Source organism: Cyphomyrmex costatus, unplaced genomic scaffold (genome assembly GCF_001594065.2).
Source record: "Cyphomyrmex costatus isolate MS0001 unplaced genomic scaffold, Ccosl1.0 scaffold5, whole genome shotgun sequence".
NCBI lineage: Eukaryota > Metazoa > Arthropoda > Insecta > Hymenoptera > Formicidae > Cyphomyrmex > Cyphomyrmex costatus.
The window spans coordinates 223,258-241,425 of record NW_017279267.1 but is presented as its reverse complement, the minus strand read 5'-3'; the positions used below and the strand labels follow the sequence as shown (position 1 = coordinate 241,425).

The window sequence follows — 18,168 nt, the reverse complement described above, 5'->3', positions numbered from 1 at the left end:
AATTAATTAATATTACGAAACTATAGTTTTAAATACATCCATTGATATACAATTATAATAATTTGCAGTAACTATTTTCGTATATGTGATTTTTCAAAAATAAGGCCCCTGAAATATTGCAACGTTACTACTATGTTTCTGAAATGTTTCGACCCATGTTACTTGAGCTGACTTTCGCGTCCTGTAGATAGACATAATAATTAATATTTATGCGGTAATATTCATATATTTCAATAAATATTAAATTAATAATTAACATGAATATGTAAATGTAAAATTATTTATTACATTAATTAATTAAATAATGCATGATACAAAGTGACAAATGGCAAAGTTTGTACAATTTGGTGCAGAGAAATATTGACAGCTAAGATAACAATTATTCTATAATATCACTTATATGAACATCTGTTATTGTAATATACATTGTTCATCGGATGTTCGTTGCAAGGAATCTATATCCTTAGTAGCCAACAGTCCTTTGGTGCTTTCGGCTTCCTTCATCCAAATTTGTACCTATTAATTAAACATATTATAAGAACTGTGACTGTATACAAACCATGGTGGAAGTTCCACCATGATACAAACATATATCAATTATACATATACATATTGATTCAAAAGGACTAACGAAACAATGTAAAAAATTAAAAATACAATGTCATCATTTAAATACGTAAAAGAATAAATATCATTATCGTATTTTAGTTTAATTTTTAAATGATAAAATAGTAGCATATAATAACAGTTTAACCCTCCGGTAGATGCACTTTTGGTAGTTGCCTCACGAGTAAGCGTCTCTTACGAGTAGTCACCTCGTGTAACATGTACGAACACCAAACGCGTATTCAAATCTCTGCGATATTCTCAGTAAATTGCTGTTTATTTTAACTACTATGTCCTATTTTAATAATACATAAAATTCATCTATCACACCGTGTAATTGATCCACACTTTCCTTTTAGCTTTCGAATCTATTTACTCTCATGTCATTGTATGAACATAGGTTACGGTTACAATATTTCTTATTATATACTTTTTATTTAGGGTATTTAAATAGTGCAGGAACATAATAAGATATCCTTGAGTGGACAGCAGTGTAAAATCAAGGCCATTTAATTAAATGACATAACTTTCCAATAGAATTGATTTGTCAGCTGCATATAGGTACAATTATTCGAAGATTTTAAAAAAATTACTGTCATTTATTATTATAATACATCTATCGCGAATTATTTGAAAAGTTTTTAGCAGGGAATGAAAGAGTTACTTTTACAGTTACTTTTTATAACAATGTAGTAATAATGTTGCAATTTTTTATGATTGTATTGATAACCCGATGAGAACACATATGTAGTATCCACGTGGAATCTACGTGTTTTACGTGGACTACGTGGATTAAAAATTTATTTACATAATATCCACATGGATTCTACGTAGACACTTCCATATAGATTTCAATACTTATAATCCACGTGGATTGCATAGAGTATAATAATCGATGTTAATTATCCACGTGAATTCAACGTTACTATTTCCTATTTTTATTCCCGTTAAATTTCATCAGTAATTCCACATGGATTATACGTATTGAAATCTATATGGAAGTGTCTACATAGAATCCACGTATTTATCAATGCATTTACCACGATATAACTTTTAATGCATAAACAATTTATAAATATTTTGATCTATATACATATATATATATACCCGTGTGGAAATTTCCCTATCTTTTCTTTGTTGTATTCCTATGAGATTTCCCTAAAAAAAGGAACACTAAAGGGATTCTATTCCATTTTCCTAAAACATACATTATATTATATAAACACATAAACCATTTGTTTCTAATATTTCCATTGAACAGATATATACAGACACAATTATACAGACGTTGACATACAGATTCGTGGGTCATCGAAATACAGCAGTTCCCTTACGATTGTCAAAGTCAAGCAGCAAGGTTCGTGGTACAACTTCGGATGGGTGACATCATGAAAAAAAATTTAACTCTCGAATTTAGAGGAAAATTTTTTTTTCACGATTTTATTCTAAGACTTCTACACGGGTATATTATAGTATAGTGTCACTATTACGAATTTATTATTGCATTATTATTGCACTAGTAGTGGATATTACAAGGAATATCGATTCGATTTCCACGTGGATCTTGGTACCGTTTTTGAGTAGACTGTCACTCGATCGTTTACGCAGAATCTACGTGCTAACCCACGTCGAATCTACGTATGTGATTCTAGTTAGTTAACTAACTAAACGCTTAAGGGCCAATTTCACCAACGTCAGTTAAGCTAACCGACGGTTAATTCCAATGGAATTATCCAATCGCATTTGCCTTTGACCAGAATGAACCAATCACGGTTGACACTTTAACCGTCGGTTAGCTCAACCGACGTTGGTGAAATTGGCCCTAAGAGGCTAAAATTATTTTAGTTAGTTATCATTACAGTCATAAAAAATTGCAACATTATTACCACATTGTTATAAAAAGTAAGTGTAAAAGTAACTCTTCCATTCCCTGGTTTTTAGTATATATATGTATATCTCTTTATATAATCCCTTTATATATATATATATCATATGCATAATCCTTTTATATTAATATTTTTAATTTATTTTCGTATTAAAGTTTACAGAAAGCGAAGACTTTAGAAATATGGTAAATTTTCAGACACTTCAGTAGAGTGTAATATTCTGATTCATCTAATCACCTGCTTATGCAGCAAATCTCTTCTTCGGCCTGCCGGTTCCTTTCCCAGCAGAGGTACAAGTACACTTAAACAGGACTGAAATTTTTCTAAAGCCAGAGCATAGTTACCCTCAGCGAGATATTGCTCAGCAACTTCTCCTATTTCAAGTGCATCCACCATATTCGTAGTACTTTTACTGAGAATCCCTATTAATAAACAAGTTACGTCACACGGCTACCTTTTAATTTTATAATCTAATAATTTAGAATTTTGCTGTTACTTTATGATAATATTCTTAGTTTATTACATAGATAATGAAAAGTAACATTTATGTAATATTAGGTAACATTTCATTTGAGATAAACATTTTGTTATGGAAATTCCAACACATTCGATACAAACGTAATTCGTTATAGGTGAATGCCGAGCTTTTCTCTAAAGACGATACCCTTTGCAGGTACGAAACGTTTCCTTTATTTTCAGGCGCCGGGCGCTTCTCATTCGTTTCATCTATAAATGCTACTTTAAGTGTTTCTGCTCTCCTTATATAATCGTTGACGCGATTTCGTAATACTTCCTTTCGTTTCAGATCACTTTCGTCTAATTAAATAGACGTAATGAAGCATTTATAAAAATTTCAAGAAGTGTAAATCGAGATGAACGTTAACGACGTACGAAGAAATCTTACCTGTCAATATCGGAATGAAATACCTAAGCGCCTCGCAGTAAAGATAAAATGCCTCTTTTGCATTCTTCTCGATATCCATTTCAACGGCTTTGTGCACCAATGCGGCTGCTTTCTCATAATTTTCTTTCGTAGGTGCGTGTTCCAGGTCTAGAAAATCGTGCGCGAAAAATTCATCGTACGTTATCCGATCGGCGGGATTATGCTTCAACAAAGCCATGAGTAAATCCTTACACGTCGCCGACACATGAGCCGCCTTCGGCATCTATGATGTGAATAATACTAATTCTTATAAGTGATTCACGATCATGTTTAAACTAAACGCACATTTTTTATACACTATCGGGTTAACGATCTTTGCACATCATTGAATTACATATTTATCTAGCAACATAATCATAACATCTTTATTGGACTCGAAAAGAATCAGGAAACTTGATACAATTCTTGCATTTGATATATATAAAAAAATTGCTAATATTATATCCAAATGTTTATAAAGTTAGGCCGCGCATATATTTTTTGTAAAGAACATATAAATAAAATTAATCTTAACCCGGTAATAGTCATTTAGTTTTTTTACTGTCAAAAAACAAACATCTGGGATGATTTTTGCATCCCAATTAAAATTTAGAATTTACTATTCCACTAAATATTGCATATTATTTATTGTTCTACGATTTATTAGTATTTCAAATTATTATGTATAGATTTATTTAATATTTTCTAAAAAATATTAAAAATAATTAAACAAATAATTATGGAAGAGGAAATTGTCGACTGTTCGATATTGTAAATTTATATTTCATTTTCTCTTTGCTAGAATGTACAGAATGTGCATGCACAAAATAAATCATTCCAGGTGATTCGGGATAATCCTTTAATGAAATCACCTCTATTGGTCGGCTATCCTTAATTTTTTCCGCTAATTCCTGAAAACTACTGCTGGAATAAGGAGCTTTCCCAAAAAGGCATTCATACATGATTACTCCGACACTCCATAGATCGACACGAGCATCATATTTGTGTTTTAACAGCATTTCGGGTGCCATGTAGAGAGGTGAACCTCGTATCGTGAATTTGTGTTCGGAGTTCGAGAGGTACTGTGCGAAACCGAAATCTGAAACGACACGAAATAAGTCGTAATTTGCTATCGAGAATGCACGGAAAGAATGATCTTGCTAAAATATCTAAAAATTTAGCTTAATACAAATTTGATCTGAGAGAATTTACAAAATGAATTATAAAATGAGAGAAATCCAGGTTCGAATTCTTACGATATATTTCGCAATAAATTCTTTATTTAAAAAATTATTATCAATAATATTAGATTGCCAATTTTTAATTATTAATTTAATTTGTAATATTACGTATTCCAACTTCACAGTTTAAGATTGTATTTCAAGACAAATAATTGGCGCACAGTTTGCTTGAATTGAAAATTGTAAAATTCATACAAAAATATTATTATATTATAGATAGATCCTCTACACCAATATAGATTTCTTCTCTTATTTGTATTCAAAATAATTATGTAAGACATAAAGGTCGTGATATACAGAAAGATCTTAAGCGAGAATCAACATCTTTTTAGATTTGCTACTGTTTACGTAATGTTTATGCCTTATGTCTCTACTATGATTCGCTTACTACTTACAGAAAACTTATTCTCGAAGAATATCGTATATAAAAATACTAGAGAAATCTATAATATAACGTATCGTATACTATAGTTTTTATTACTTTTTTATATTTTTGTATGCAATATTTATCACGTTTCAAGGCTATTTACATAATGCATAAACATATCATAGCTGGCATAAAACTGTTCGGGTAGAATGTATAGATTTTATAAAAAAAATTGCAAATTACTTGACGAACGGTACCATCATGAAAAATGCTTTTGGACTAATACTCATTTTCATATAAATGGTCACATCATTTCTCGTGATGGGTAAATTCGCTACAGCGAACTAGAGACCCTATAATAGGGAGTCTGGTCAAAGATGTCACTCTCATCCCACACAGCACAGGGAGTTCCCGAGGAGCTCCCCGGGAGCTCATAAAATTTTTGTGAGCTTCATTTAAGCTTAAAAATGAACTCCTATGTCCGCATTTATGAGTTCCCTGGGAGCTTTATTTTGGTTCGCAGGAAGCTCTTTTTGAGCTCTTGGGGAAATCATAAAATTTTTTGTGTAAGCTTTATTTCAATTATGAACTCCCTGAGAGTTCATTTTGTAGAATTTTATAAGCTCCCCGAGAGCTCAGCGAAGTGAACTCGCAGGGATCTTTCTTTGTCGAATCGTGTAAGCTCCACGGGAGTTCAGCATTATGAACTCCCTAGGAGTTTATTTTGTCGAATTTTGTGGGCTCCCCGAGAGCTCAGCGAAATAAACTCTTGGGGAGCTTGAACGGAGTTTTGTGCTGTATTTATATAAATATGGCGCGATCAATCGTTGCTATTGAAATTTCCTTCTAAGCGCAGCATAATTTGAATATGATGAAATAATAAATTAAGAAAAACTTTCTATTTACTTGTTAATAATTAAATTACTTTATTAATAAAACATAAAAAGACAGATTATACAATATATAAAATTTATAAACATATAAAATACATAGATTATAAAAATAAGTTATGTGATTACACAGAATGCATTGCCATTGTTTTGCTACTAAACATTTTTCGTCGCGAACGTTCTTTCGGACAATTAATTTTAAATCTATATTTAATGAAATATTTCATAATTTTAGCAGGTAAGTTATGACATTCCACGATCAAAATGTAACCTTGAAAAGCTCAGAACTAGAATGACAGCTCGCGGCGTCGATCACTTTTTGCTAATCGACGCTCGTTATGCATTCCTTTCCCACAATTTTTCCGCGCAACACATATAACTTGGATATTTCATTCCACTGTAAATGTTTACAGTATCGCGATTACTTGCCATTGGATGTAACCTTTATGTGTTCCTTATGGACACCATTTTATTTCTTACTAGAACATTGGCCAGACTCCCTATTATAGGGTCTCTACAGCGAACCATGCAACATTCTTTATTTCTTGCCGTGTTCGTGGTTGAAACATTGTATCCAATGACACACCCCAAATAATATATAATCTCACAATTTTTCCATTTATTGTAGATTCAATGTACTCGTTTACACTTATCAAATTAGAGATATATCAAAACCAGTCTATTCCCATACTTGTCGAATAACACAATCATACGGCTCCTCACGATGATCTAGTTTTCCTTTAGGAAAACCCCAATTATTGTTTCCCCAGTAGCACCAGAACCACCTTCGTCATGTCTTCATTTAAAATAATCGCTCCAAACGTCAGTATATAATGAAGAAATTAAGATTTGAATTTTAATGTAATCGACATTCTGTTGCTTTATTATTATCTATGATAAAAAGTTGTCCATAGTTTGGCATTTCATTAGGTGTGGGATATAATGCAGTATTAATTTGATAATAAATTTGTCCTTGAATTTTGAAACAATAAGGTCCACGTCTTTGTGTACTAAAATCTGATATTTTCGTATTAAACGAAGCAAATGAAAATGTATTATTGTAACCAGCGACAGATTAAACATTTTGCCGCCCCTAGGCAGCGTACATTTTGCCGCCCCTAAAAGCAAAAAAAAAAAAAATTAGTACAAAATATCAACAATTTTCTGTTACCCCTGCATTAGCTGGTGAAAACGTAATATATTTTTAAATATTTTCACGACCCCAGAGTGCACCACGAGGAGGTTTGCAGATAGGATTTTACACTCCTTTTTTTTTTACTTTCTTTATTTTTTTTACCGTTTTTTACTTTCTTTTTTTTATTTTTTTTTTATTTTTTGTTCTTTTTATCTTTTTTTGTATTTTTAATTTTTTTTATTTTTTTTTATATTTTATATATTTTTTAAAATTTTTATTTCTTTTTATCTTTTTTACTACATTTTTGTTAGTTACTTGTTTTTATTGTATTTGTTTCTTTCTACACTTCTTTGCTGCAAAGTCACTGATTAATTTCTTAAAATCTGTTGAGATTGTTAGATCACTTTCAATTGTCAAAATAGAAAAATTATTTAATTGGTCATCACCCAAATTAGCCCTTAAACAGTTTTTAATTCTTTTTAACGCGGAAAATGACCGTTCGGAAGAGCAGTTTGTAACCGGCGTGCAGACAAATATTCGACAGGCTATATCGACATTTGGATATATAGAATGTATATTTCGAGTTCGAAGAAGTTTACTATAACTTAAAAGGGAATGTCTTTCATTTTCGAGTATATTGGTACTTTCCAAATACGCTCGAAAATGTAGGCATTCGTCAACAAACGATTCTTCTAAATCTAAAGGGTAATACTGTTGTAACTTTTTAGCCTTATTTATTAAATCCGCAGTTGATATCGAAGTAATTTTAGATAACCATTCAAATCTTTCAAAAATATCTTTATATGCATTACCTCTACGTTCTAATTCTGAACTTATACGGTCTATTATCTGCGGCGAACTAAATGATATGTCTCGCGGCGGCGAATTATTGCAGTAGGAAGACAAGGAAGAGTAAAAATCGGTCGCGCTGATCGCGCGTCGCATTACAACAATGCTCGGAATTAAATGCTCTGGTGGATGGAGAGTTGATTTCTGAGCGTCGCTTCGTCGCTCGTCGCCTAATATCTCCTCACTACCGCTCGAGGCTTGAACCGGTCGTCATTGGCTCGGCCGTCGGCGCCCGGCGGTTCGCCCGGCGGCTCGACCGTCGAGCCTCAAGCGGCCAGGGGCGGCGAAAATTTTCTGTCTTCGAAAATTTGCCGCCCCCTCCAATTTGCCGCCCTAGGCAAATGCCTATGTTTGCCTCTAGTGTTAATCCGTCACTGATTGTAACCACGAATAATACTTCGTGGTACACATGGATTTTTTAATTTTTTTATTCATTCATACATATTATACGTAAATATATAAAAACCCTTTTTTGCAACTATCCAGGAAAAAGGGTCCATGTATAATTACATGTAATCATACATAATTATATAAAATGATATTTACTATATAATTATTTATAATATTATATATGATTATATATAATTATATGTAATGTATTTAATCAGTTTATTATGTATAATTGAATAAAAATATTGGGTTTTTATATATATTATAATTACGCATAATTACATATGAAAAATTTTTCACTGAGTCATAAGAAATATACATGAATATAATTCAATATTTTGTTTATAGTACTTTTATATGTAACGTTTTTTCACATATAGCTTTTTGTATATAATTATATATAAAAAATAGAACTGTTTTTTTATTTTTAAAATATCTATTTTTATATATATTATACAATACAGTATTGTTGAAATATTGCAACGTTGCGTTGCTGCAATATCATTGGAATGATATCTAATAGACAGATCACAGTTATAAGTCCATTAACATTCAGAGTTCGTGGATCATCGAGGCAGTTTCCGTATGATCACAGAGATCAAGCCACATTAGGGTGCTATTTCATTCGTGCATTTTTGTCGTACGACAAATGTGTACAAGATAAAGAGATCATCGGATCTCTCTCTATTCTTGCCAATCAACAAGCTTGAAAAATTCGTCATACGAAAAAAACGTACAAGTGAATTAGCGGCTTTAGATAGAAAATTAAAACAGTTTAAGATGGATAACCGCTTGGGAACACCATGAAATTAATTCTTAAATTCATGGGAAAACATTTTCTTATCTTAATTTTACTGTGTGTATTCTGGAATGTGATGCTAATCAATAATATTTATTTTAGCAATAAAACTGGATTAATTATTTATATAACTTTCATTTTTCTTATCAGTCTATATAATTATATATAATTCTCTATGGACATATTTTATATATAATTACAATATATATAATCATTTATATGTGGGATAAGTGGTACCCGTGGAGAGCAATCGCGCACGCGCGGGTGGAAGAGGAGGGAGTAGAGGTGATGAGGCGGGAGAAGGGACAGTAAGAAAACGGTTAGAGACAGTTAGTAGTCCAGACGCTGAGTATACTTCTGTGTGACCTGAAATGTCGCCTCGAGATATATATGGATTCTTATAGATTTTGACCTCCTGAATCCGAATATGTCGGTTAGATTTTGTAAAAAGTGGTAGGTTAATTGTTATTAACAATTTAATTGTTTAAATCGATATATCTCGAAAACGGTAAGTCGTACGAAAAAAAAGTTCAAACAGAAAATGTTCGTCTATTTAATTAGAACAAAAAAGCTTGTTACCACTTTTCTCGTATTGTTGATATTATATGAGATATAAGCCATTTATCAATTAGCCTATCAACAAATGCGTGGCGACGCCGCGCCGCGACATTCAGAGGTTGTACTTTTAATGAACATTAGAGAAAAAAAATAACAAATAGGACGTTTCTTATGCAAAATTTTGTGCTCTTTCAAATGGCGCTGTTAAAATTGATGAAAAAATTGAAATAAAAAAGTTACAGGGGATTTAATGATGAAAAACCTAAATTTTTGTGTGATATTTTTGAGTTTAACGCTTGTTTTGATACCGATAAGTGATTGAAATGTATCAAAACGCTACAAATTATCATTATACACATCCTAAACTTCAAAATGAATCTAATCCGAAATCCAGGTTCAAGATGGCGGCTTAAAAAATGGAGGCTGAGTCCTGAAAATCAAAATGCTGCGGATAGACCATTTTGTACAATTATATGTCCATTGGAAAATGGAACAGATCTTTATTTTAGATTTCCTGAATTCGAAATTGTCAGTGACATTTTTATAAATGTTTTAGGTTAATTATTATTAACAATTTATTTATTTTAATAATTATATATCTCGAAAAGTTTAGTTGTTAAAAATTAAAACAAAAAAGGTTATCAGTATTATTTTTACCACATTTTTTCATGTTAATTGAGATATGAGCCGTTAATCTATTAGTCCATCTACAACTTTTCAGGAAAATTAGAGTGAATTAAATAAACATCGTCATTTTTTATGTAATATTTAATGTTCTTCTCCGCAGCATTTTGATTTTCAGGACTCAGCCTCCATTTTTTAAGCCGCTATCTTGAACCTGGATTTCGGATTAGGTTCATTTTGAAGTTTAGGATGTGTATAATGATAATTTGTAGCGTTTTGATACATTTCAATCACTTATCGGTATCAAAACAAGCGTTAAACTCAAAAATATCACACAAAAATTTAGGTTTTTCATCATTAAATCCCCTGTAACTTTTTTATTTCAATTTTTTCATCAATTTTAACAGCGCCATTTGAAAGAGCACAAAATTTTGCATAAGAAACGTCCTATTTGTTATTTTTTTTCTCTAATGTTCATTAAAAGTACAACCTCTGAATGTCGCGGCGCGGCGTCGCCACGCATTTGTTGATAGGCTAATTGATAAATGGCTTATATCTCATATAATATCAACAATACGAGAAAAGTGGTAAGAAGCTTTTTTGTTCTAATTAAATAGACGAACATTTTCTGTTTGAACTTTTTTTTCGTACGACTTACCGTTTTCGAGATATATCGATTTAAACAATTAAATTGTTAATAACAATTAACCTACCACTTTTTACAAAATCTAACCGACATATTCGGATTCAGGAGGTCAAAATCTATAAGAATCCATATATATCTCGAGGCGACATTTCAGGTCACACAGAAGTGTACTCAGCGTCTGGACTATAGAGAGACGTGTGGTTGCGAGAGCGTTTTTACGAGAGCAGAAGTCGTGTGCCTTCCGGGAATCATCCGTGCGATCAATCCTACATATATATAATTTATATATAATTATATACAAAAAATTTTTTCTCGAGAGTCTGGACCAATAAGCATATTACGTAAATCGCATACAAATAGTAATACAAATCGCATATACAAAATAGTTTTTAACAGTTTTATGGTTTATAACAGTTCACCCAAAATTTTTGAAAATGTCATTTTTTCGAAATCCCCTCCCCTATTCATTTTTTAAAATGTAAAAATTTGTCTTATAGCATATTTAATGACTACAATCATGTATAAAGTTTTCCGAAAAAAAGACGCATTTTTTCGTGAATAAACTAGATATGCCTTTATACGCTATTTGCGTTGCCCCTCGTATCCATTGCATGGCGCCTATTGTTATGCTTGCTTTTTAAAATGTTTTCTATTATAAGAATCATAACATATTTAGAATATATTTATATAAAAGAAACTATTTTAAAAAAGATGTCGGAGCGATTTCTAGTATTGTGGATACAAGACTTAAAAAATTATTTTCAAATTTGTATTTAGCAGAATTTTTTAATATTTTAGTAAAACCGTTTTTTATGATTGTTAAAAACAAAAGGATCTTGGAGTCACCTTCAAAAAAAAAAAATAGGAGAAGAAAGACGTTGATTACTAACCTCCAACTTTGAGTACTAGTTGGGGTTTCCTCATCAACAGCAAATTCTGCGGCTTGAGATCCATGTGGCAGACGTTATGATCCCGTAGATATTTTAATGCTAATGCGAGCTGCTGCAGAAATCTACGACAGGTGCTTTCGGGTAGCTTGTGCTTTTTCTTTATGAAGCTCGATAAGTCCCCGCCGTCGCAGTATTCCATGACGATGTATATATGCCTGTTTTATGCGTTAATAAATGCACCTCTTTGTTTTTTTTCAAAAGAAAAGATTTGTCAAATCTTAGTGAATCCTTATTGAATCAATATAACCCTTATTGAATTAGTAATCCGATTAATTATTTACTCATCCGCATTTTAACAATAAAATAATGATTATAATATCATAAAGTCTGACGTAACGAACCCTTCGTCCCAGAAAAAATCTTTCATCTCCACTATATACTCGTGCTTGAGGACATTTAACAGCTTGATCTCAGTTACGAGATTGTCGACCGCCGATTTCGAGAGCGAACCTTTGTCCACGCACTTGATAGCGACTACTTCTCGACTCCCGTCCTAAGAATGATCATTAAGCACAAAGGGCGGTAATAACTTCAAAAATTTTGCAATTTGAAACGCGCTTCAAATTTAGCGTCAAATTCCGACCGAAATATCACGGGAATCTTTCTTTCCATAAAATTATTTTAATTTAAAATGAAAAAATTAAAAAAATATTTTATTATAGAAGTATAGAGTAATTTATTTTAATCATTAGTCAATTTGCTCCAAAATTATTATAAATTCGTTGTTTTTTTTTTCTAAATAGAGACGTTAAAAAGGTACGAACCTCAACTTTTTTTAAATCGAATTATATGATTTTTTTAAATAATGATTTCTCTATTTATTCCGCATACAGAAGTAAGGTAGAGATTAGGGATGCACCCAGATCGTAAAATTATCGAATACCGAATATCTGATATCCGGTAGGGCATCGAATATCCGATATCAGATCAGATATTTGATAGAACAATTTGGCCGAATACCGAATATTTTCAGGATATTTACGTAAGATATTGATTCTCCAAAATTTTCTTTTAAAAAAGGAAAAGAACAACAAGGAAGAAATAATGATAATAATTAACCGGCTGTGGAATAAAGATTGTTTGCAATACAGTTTCAATACTGCTTAATATAATCAAAGTTTAATATTAATAAATTTTTCATAGACAATATTATTTCCCGATGACAATTTATATCGATTATCTCATAAACCATCATAATTATATAAAATCAGGAACTTACAAAATATTAAATATTTCGTAAATTATTAATTTTTTATATCCCAATACTTTTGTTAACAGAATAATGAGATAAATCAAAAATTACTTATTTCAAAAATTAGGTATCCATTTTGTCTTCATATCTGTTTTAAAATAATTGTGTTTTCTTCATCAATTGATTTATCTCATTATTTTGGTCATAAAAGTATTAAGATACGATTATGAAAAAATTAACAGTTTACGATTTAATATTTCATGTCAATATGTGCCGAAATATAATATAAAATATTTCATGAATTATTTGTTTTTTAATATTTCTACCTTAATACTTTGATATTTAGAATAGAAAAATTTTGTATTCTATTAATATAAAAGAAACCATATAATTCCATTTTAAAAAGTGAAGGTAACCTTCATATCTTTTTTAGTGCCTAGAAAAAAATAACCGGACCCAAAATATATCCCCCTTTCATCCGAAACTTTGAGAAAATTGACCGTATTGATAAGAATGGACTACTCTGTATATTAATTTTATATATATAAAAAATAAAAATAAATTTGTGATAAGGCTCAATAAATTTAAAAATAATGCAAAAAAAGCTACGAGCCAAAAATTCATTAAAATATAAAATTGTTAGTAAATAAAAATTATCATTTAGTTAAAATTATAATACATAGTTTAATTAGACGTTTCGACCTCTATCAGGTCATTACCAATGTTAGTGTGTATAATATCTCCCATAGAACTCTGAGATTTCGACCAGCGTCTCATACATATACCCTGAAAAGCGCTTTTCTCTCGACTTACAAATTATTTAAAAAATTAAAAAATTATTTTTAACATCTGAACTCTTCGGAAAGCGTTAGAATACATTCAGTACTTCACAAAAATTATCATAGAACTCTCAGAACTGTCGAGAATTGGACAGCGTTTCATTTTTATTGCTGAAAATTAAATTTTTGGGTAAAATATTATTAAAAATTGAAAATAACATTGTTTATCGCCAGAACTCATTTTAAAACTTATGTAGAACTGTTTGTTTTTCAAAATCCTACAAGAATCTGTGGTCAAAAATTGTCTAGGACAAAGTGAGACGCTGTGTGAACCTGGCGTCTCAGTTTGTACTTTCGCTTTTTTTCCACTTTAGAGGGCAGAACTATTAGTTTTATCTATCAGGAACTATAGAACTATTGAAAATACATTCAGAACTCTCAATATTTCATGAGCTTCCACCAAATGATACGCCAGCTTCACACACACCCAATATTACAGAAATAATAATCGCAAGTTGTATACAATACAATATTATAAGGTAATCTTATTGTTTGTTTTTAATTTAATTGATATTAAATTAACAAAAATTAATATAATGTATAATATGACTTCATTCAACTTTTATTTACCACTAGAGTTTTCGTTAGTTTTCTTTATTTTTACATTATATTTATTTATAATCTAGTTATTTTATTATTTGACTCCCTCTACATTATATTTTTCTATATTTATTATTTTATTTGACTCTCTTTTTTACACTTTTCTACGTCACTAATGTATTTCTAACAGAAATTAATTACACACTATAACTAGACGATTCACTAAGATTTAATGGACTCTAGCTAGCATCGAAATTATTCTCAACCATGCGAATGAGAGCTTACACTTATTTTATATATATTAATTTTTATATTTTTAATTTTATAATTCCGTACATTACCGTTTTATTTTAACAACTTGCGATTATTATTTCTATAACATTGATAATGACCTGATAGAGGTCGAAACGTCTGTTTTCTAATTAAACCATGTAATTTTAACAATCTTTATTTACTAACAATTTTATATTTTAACGAATTTTTGGCCGTAACTATGCATTGGAGATTGAGATTACGGTCCACTTGATGCTACAAATGCTACAAAGTATTTTTTTAATGCTTAATTAAATACAATTCTTTCTTCCGATTGGTCAATCAAAAGTTTCGAAGCATTTGTAGCGCCAAGTGGACCGCACCTTAAGATTGAGATTAAGATTGAAGCTTGATCAATGAGAACAGAGCAGATCAAGATTGAGATTGCAGATTGAAATATAGGGCTTCATCTATTTTTCCAATCTTATCAATTTCGATCTCAACCAATAAGCTTCTAATATTTCAGTCATGTGACTAATCACTAACCTCACAAACATATGTATACTTCTTTCGTTTAGCTTCAGCAATTATGAAAAGGAGTAAAGAAACAATTATTTTCTTCTTCTTCTTCATATCTAAACACACATTATTTATTAACTGCAGAATTGTTCGACTTAATCTCAATCTTTTATTTTTATCTGTTATCTCTTTCGATCAATAATGCTACACACACAAACAACACAATTAAAACGTGTGAGTGCAATTGAGTGCAATTAAATATGTATTCAATAATTTTTGTTATGACACGTAAATCATCTATATGTATGTACCACATACGTGCTATTTACAATATTACTAATCGTCTTTAGAATCTCCTAAAGGGTTATTTTCATTATATTTGTAAATAAAAATTTTTATAAAAAATTTAGCTAGATGCGTTCTTTCCGTGTAGGTATCTTAAAGTTGAGGGCTCGAGAGAAAGAGGCTCCAACCCTGCAGCTGCACGTGAACGTCACGAACGTGATGCACACAGATGCACACACTATTGAGTTTTTATGATAACGCGTATTTACCCTCTGGCGAATTGAACGAATCATTAGAGAGAGAAAAAAAAGATGTGTAAAGAGGAAGTTTTACGTGCGCGAACGCGCGCGCGCGCGCACGCAATATTTTCGTATCTTCTTTAGCAACAAATACACGATTGATGCCTAATGAATGATTCGAGGCGCTCGAACGAAAACCTAACCTGAATTTCTTCGAGAAAAAGGGGAAAAAATTAAAAAAATGCACATACCTTTCTAAATGCTTTATACACGGTTGCGTAGCTCCCGGTACCTATCTTTTCCAGCATACAATAGTCTCGCACAGTAGATAGATTCATTTTTCACAGAGATAGGTTAGCAAAAGTCAACGTGGCATTTACGGCGAAACGTCGCCGTCGCGAAGGGTAAACGTGACGGTACAACTTTTGCTCTTGCGCGCCAGTTTCCTTAGACATTGGCGTAATCGCGGAAATTATCAACAATAATATCGTTATCAAAAAACCGAATTAGAAAAATGGAAAAAGTTATCAACTAACGATTTTTTAATCTAATTAAGAAAACTTGCACAAATTTACATTTCTCCTTCTATCGCCTTTCATTTACAAAAAAAAAATATTACATCTACAAAGCACATAAGATTAACATATTTTTTATTTCAGTATTAAATGATATTCCTTGGCATAAAAGGTATGCGACAAAATTTTTTAAACAGTTCATAAATGGTTGCGATAGAGAACGATTTCGATTTCCGACGCGTCGACGTAACATGTGCTCCACAGAACAATCGTTACCATCTCTATCGACGGGAGAAAGCACCATACAGAGATCCTGACCAGATCGGAGCCAAACCTGTATCGGCTGTATCGCGATTTAGAAGTCTACTCGTTGTAAACAATACAACGCGGCACGTCGCATGAATGCATGCGTATATGTATGTATACATATATACGTCGTACACTCGGCATACTGAACGTATGTCGTATGTGCAGAGAACAACTATGCGCGTCGTCAGCTGTGCGCCGTTCGAAACGAAAGTGGCTCACTTCGCGGCGTTGAAACGAATCACTCCTTCGACTCGGATCGGGTTAGGTCTGGTTGAGTCGAGTTAATGCGGGTTAACGTCACGGCGCGTTGCGGCGCGTTAAGAATATATAAAGTCGTTGCGTCTCAGGCCTCGGATTCTTCAGAACAAAACTATTTTAGCTACTAGGGATACCTAATGCCCGTGTCACACTACGGATTGTGGACGCGGATCAGATTGAGATTGCGGATCGCGCATCGGAATTCAGCAAATCAAGACAAAGCTGCTTTGTTTTGATTGGCTGAATATCGATGTGCGATCCGCAATCTCAATCCGATCCGCGTCCACAGTCCGTAGTGTGACACGGGCTTAACCAGATTGCAGACGAAACAACATGCTGATAGCATGTGGGAATTGGAAAGGAATATACGAGCTCACACCTAGGATGATAACAAAGCTTGGCTATCATGTTTTGTATATTTATTATCAAATCATTATTTAAATTTGTTGGAAAGTTGTAATTTTCATCAAGCTAGTTAACGATAGATAGCATGATTAATTTGAGTAGATGGCACTATCTTTCGCTATCTACTATATAGTCAGATTATGAAATTTGAACATCGTTGATGCTCGTCCCTTTTCCTAGCGGACCATGGTACCGGATGGTTGTGTGTGCTGTGTGCAATTGTAAGGACTTGCAACGATGATCTGATTTCGTTACAGATAAGTTTAATATAAGTTATTGTGCGAAGGTATTTACACGAAAAGCATTTCTCTGTAACCTGTTTATTATATTAAGCGGTTTGATGTATTATGCTTTTGTTTGTATAATGCCTTTTGTTGTGATTAATGATTTATAATATTCTTTTTCCTTCTAAAGTTTATATATTAAATCAAGAAATTTAATTGATGTATATCTATTGTCTTTCTATTGATTAAGGTTATTATTTTATTAAATAATCTGAATAATTTTATATTAATTAATTTTGTTGAATCTAATGAGTAATATTAACTTATTAGTTAATATTACTTTACAATGTCTCGGTATTTTTAAAATAATTATTCTCGCAAGATGTATTAATATACATTGATCTATATATACGTGCACATTGCCTGCGTGGCGGACATATTACATAGTGCCTATGCTGCGCATCCACTTCGCGGATACTTTTACATAGACAACACTTGTACATAAGGAAAACAATAGGGGTTAGCAGTCTAGTGTATAATATATAAAAGTCTGTGGAAACACCTTATATTCTTATATCATAGTCACGAAGTAAGAGAGAAGGAGACCGAACTTAATAGAACGCAAGCTGAAAAAGTGGTCCTGATTCGCGACCCCTAATTGGGAGAGAGTCCGCTGAAAGGAATGGATTCTTATGGTTGGGCGCCATTTGCAATTAACCTTACCCGAA

At 31.8% G+C, this 18,168-nt stretch overlaps 1 protein-coding gene across 3 annotated transcripts; it reads right to left on the bottom strand.

The window, feature by feature from the left end:
- Nucleotides 1-339: 339 nt before the first annotated feature.
- Nucleotides 340-16,165, bottom strand: Aduk (unc-51 like kinase 3 homolog Aduk). 3 transcript variants are annotated; one of them, XM_018545498.1, is made up of 9 exons: nt 15,981-16,165; nt 12,205-12,356; nt 11,804-12,018; nt 4,287-4,513; nt 3,628-3,658; nt 3,397-3,543; nt 3,111-3,308; nt 2,730-2,914; nt 340-516 (listed from the first exon to the last, which is right to left on the bottom strand). In XM_018545498.1, the coding sequence occupies exons 1-9, from the start codon at nt 16,065-16,067 to the stop codon at nt 412-414; spliced, it is 1,347 nt and encodes a 448-aa protein (XP_018401000.1). In that variant the 5' UTR covers nt 16,068-16,165; the 3' UTR covers nt 340-411. The 3 variants fall into 3 exon arrangements, with proteins under 3 accessions (XP_018401000.1, XP_018400999.1, XP_018401001.1); XM_018545497.1 differs by having other exon boundaries at nt 3,397-3,658; XM_018545499.1 differs by lacking the exon at nt 12,205-12,356 and having other exon boundaries at nt 3,397-3,658; nt 15,981-16,044.
- Between the last annotated feature and the right edge of the window lie 2,003 nt (nt 16,166-18,168).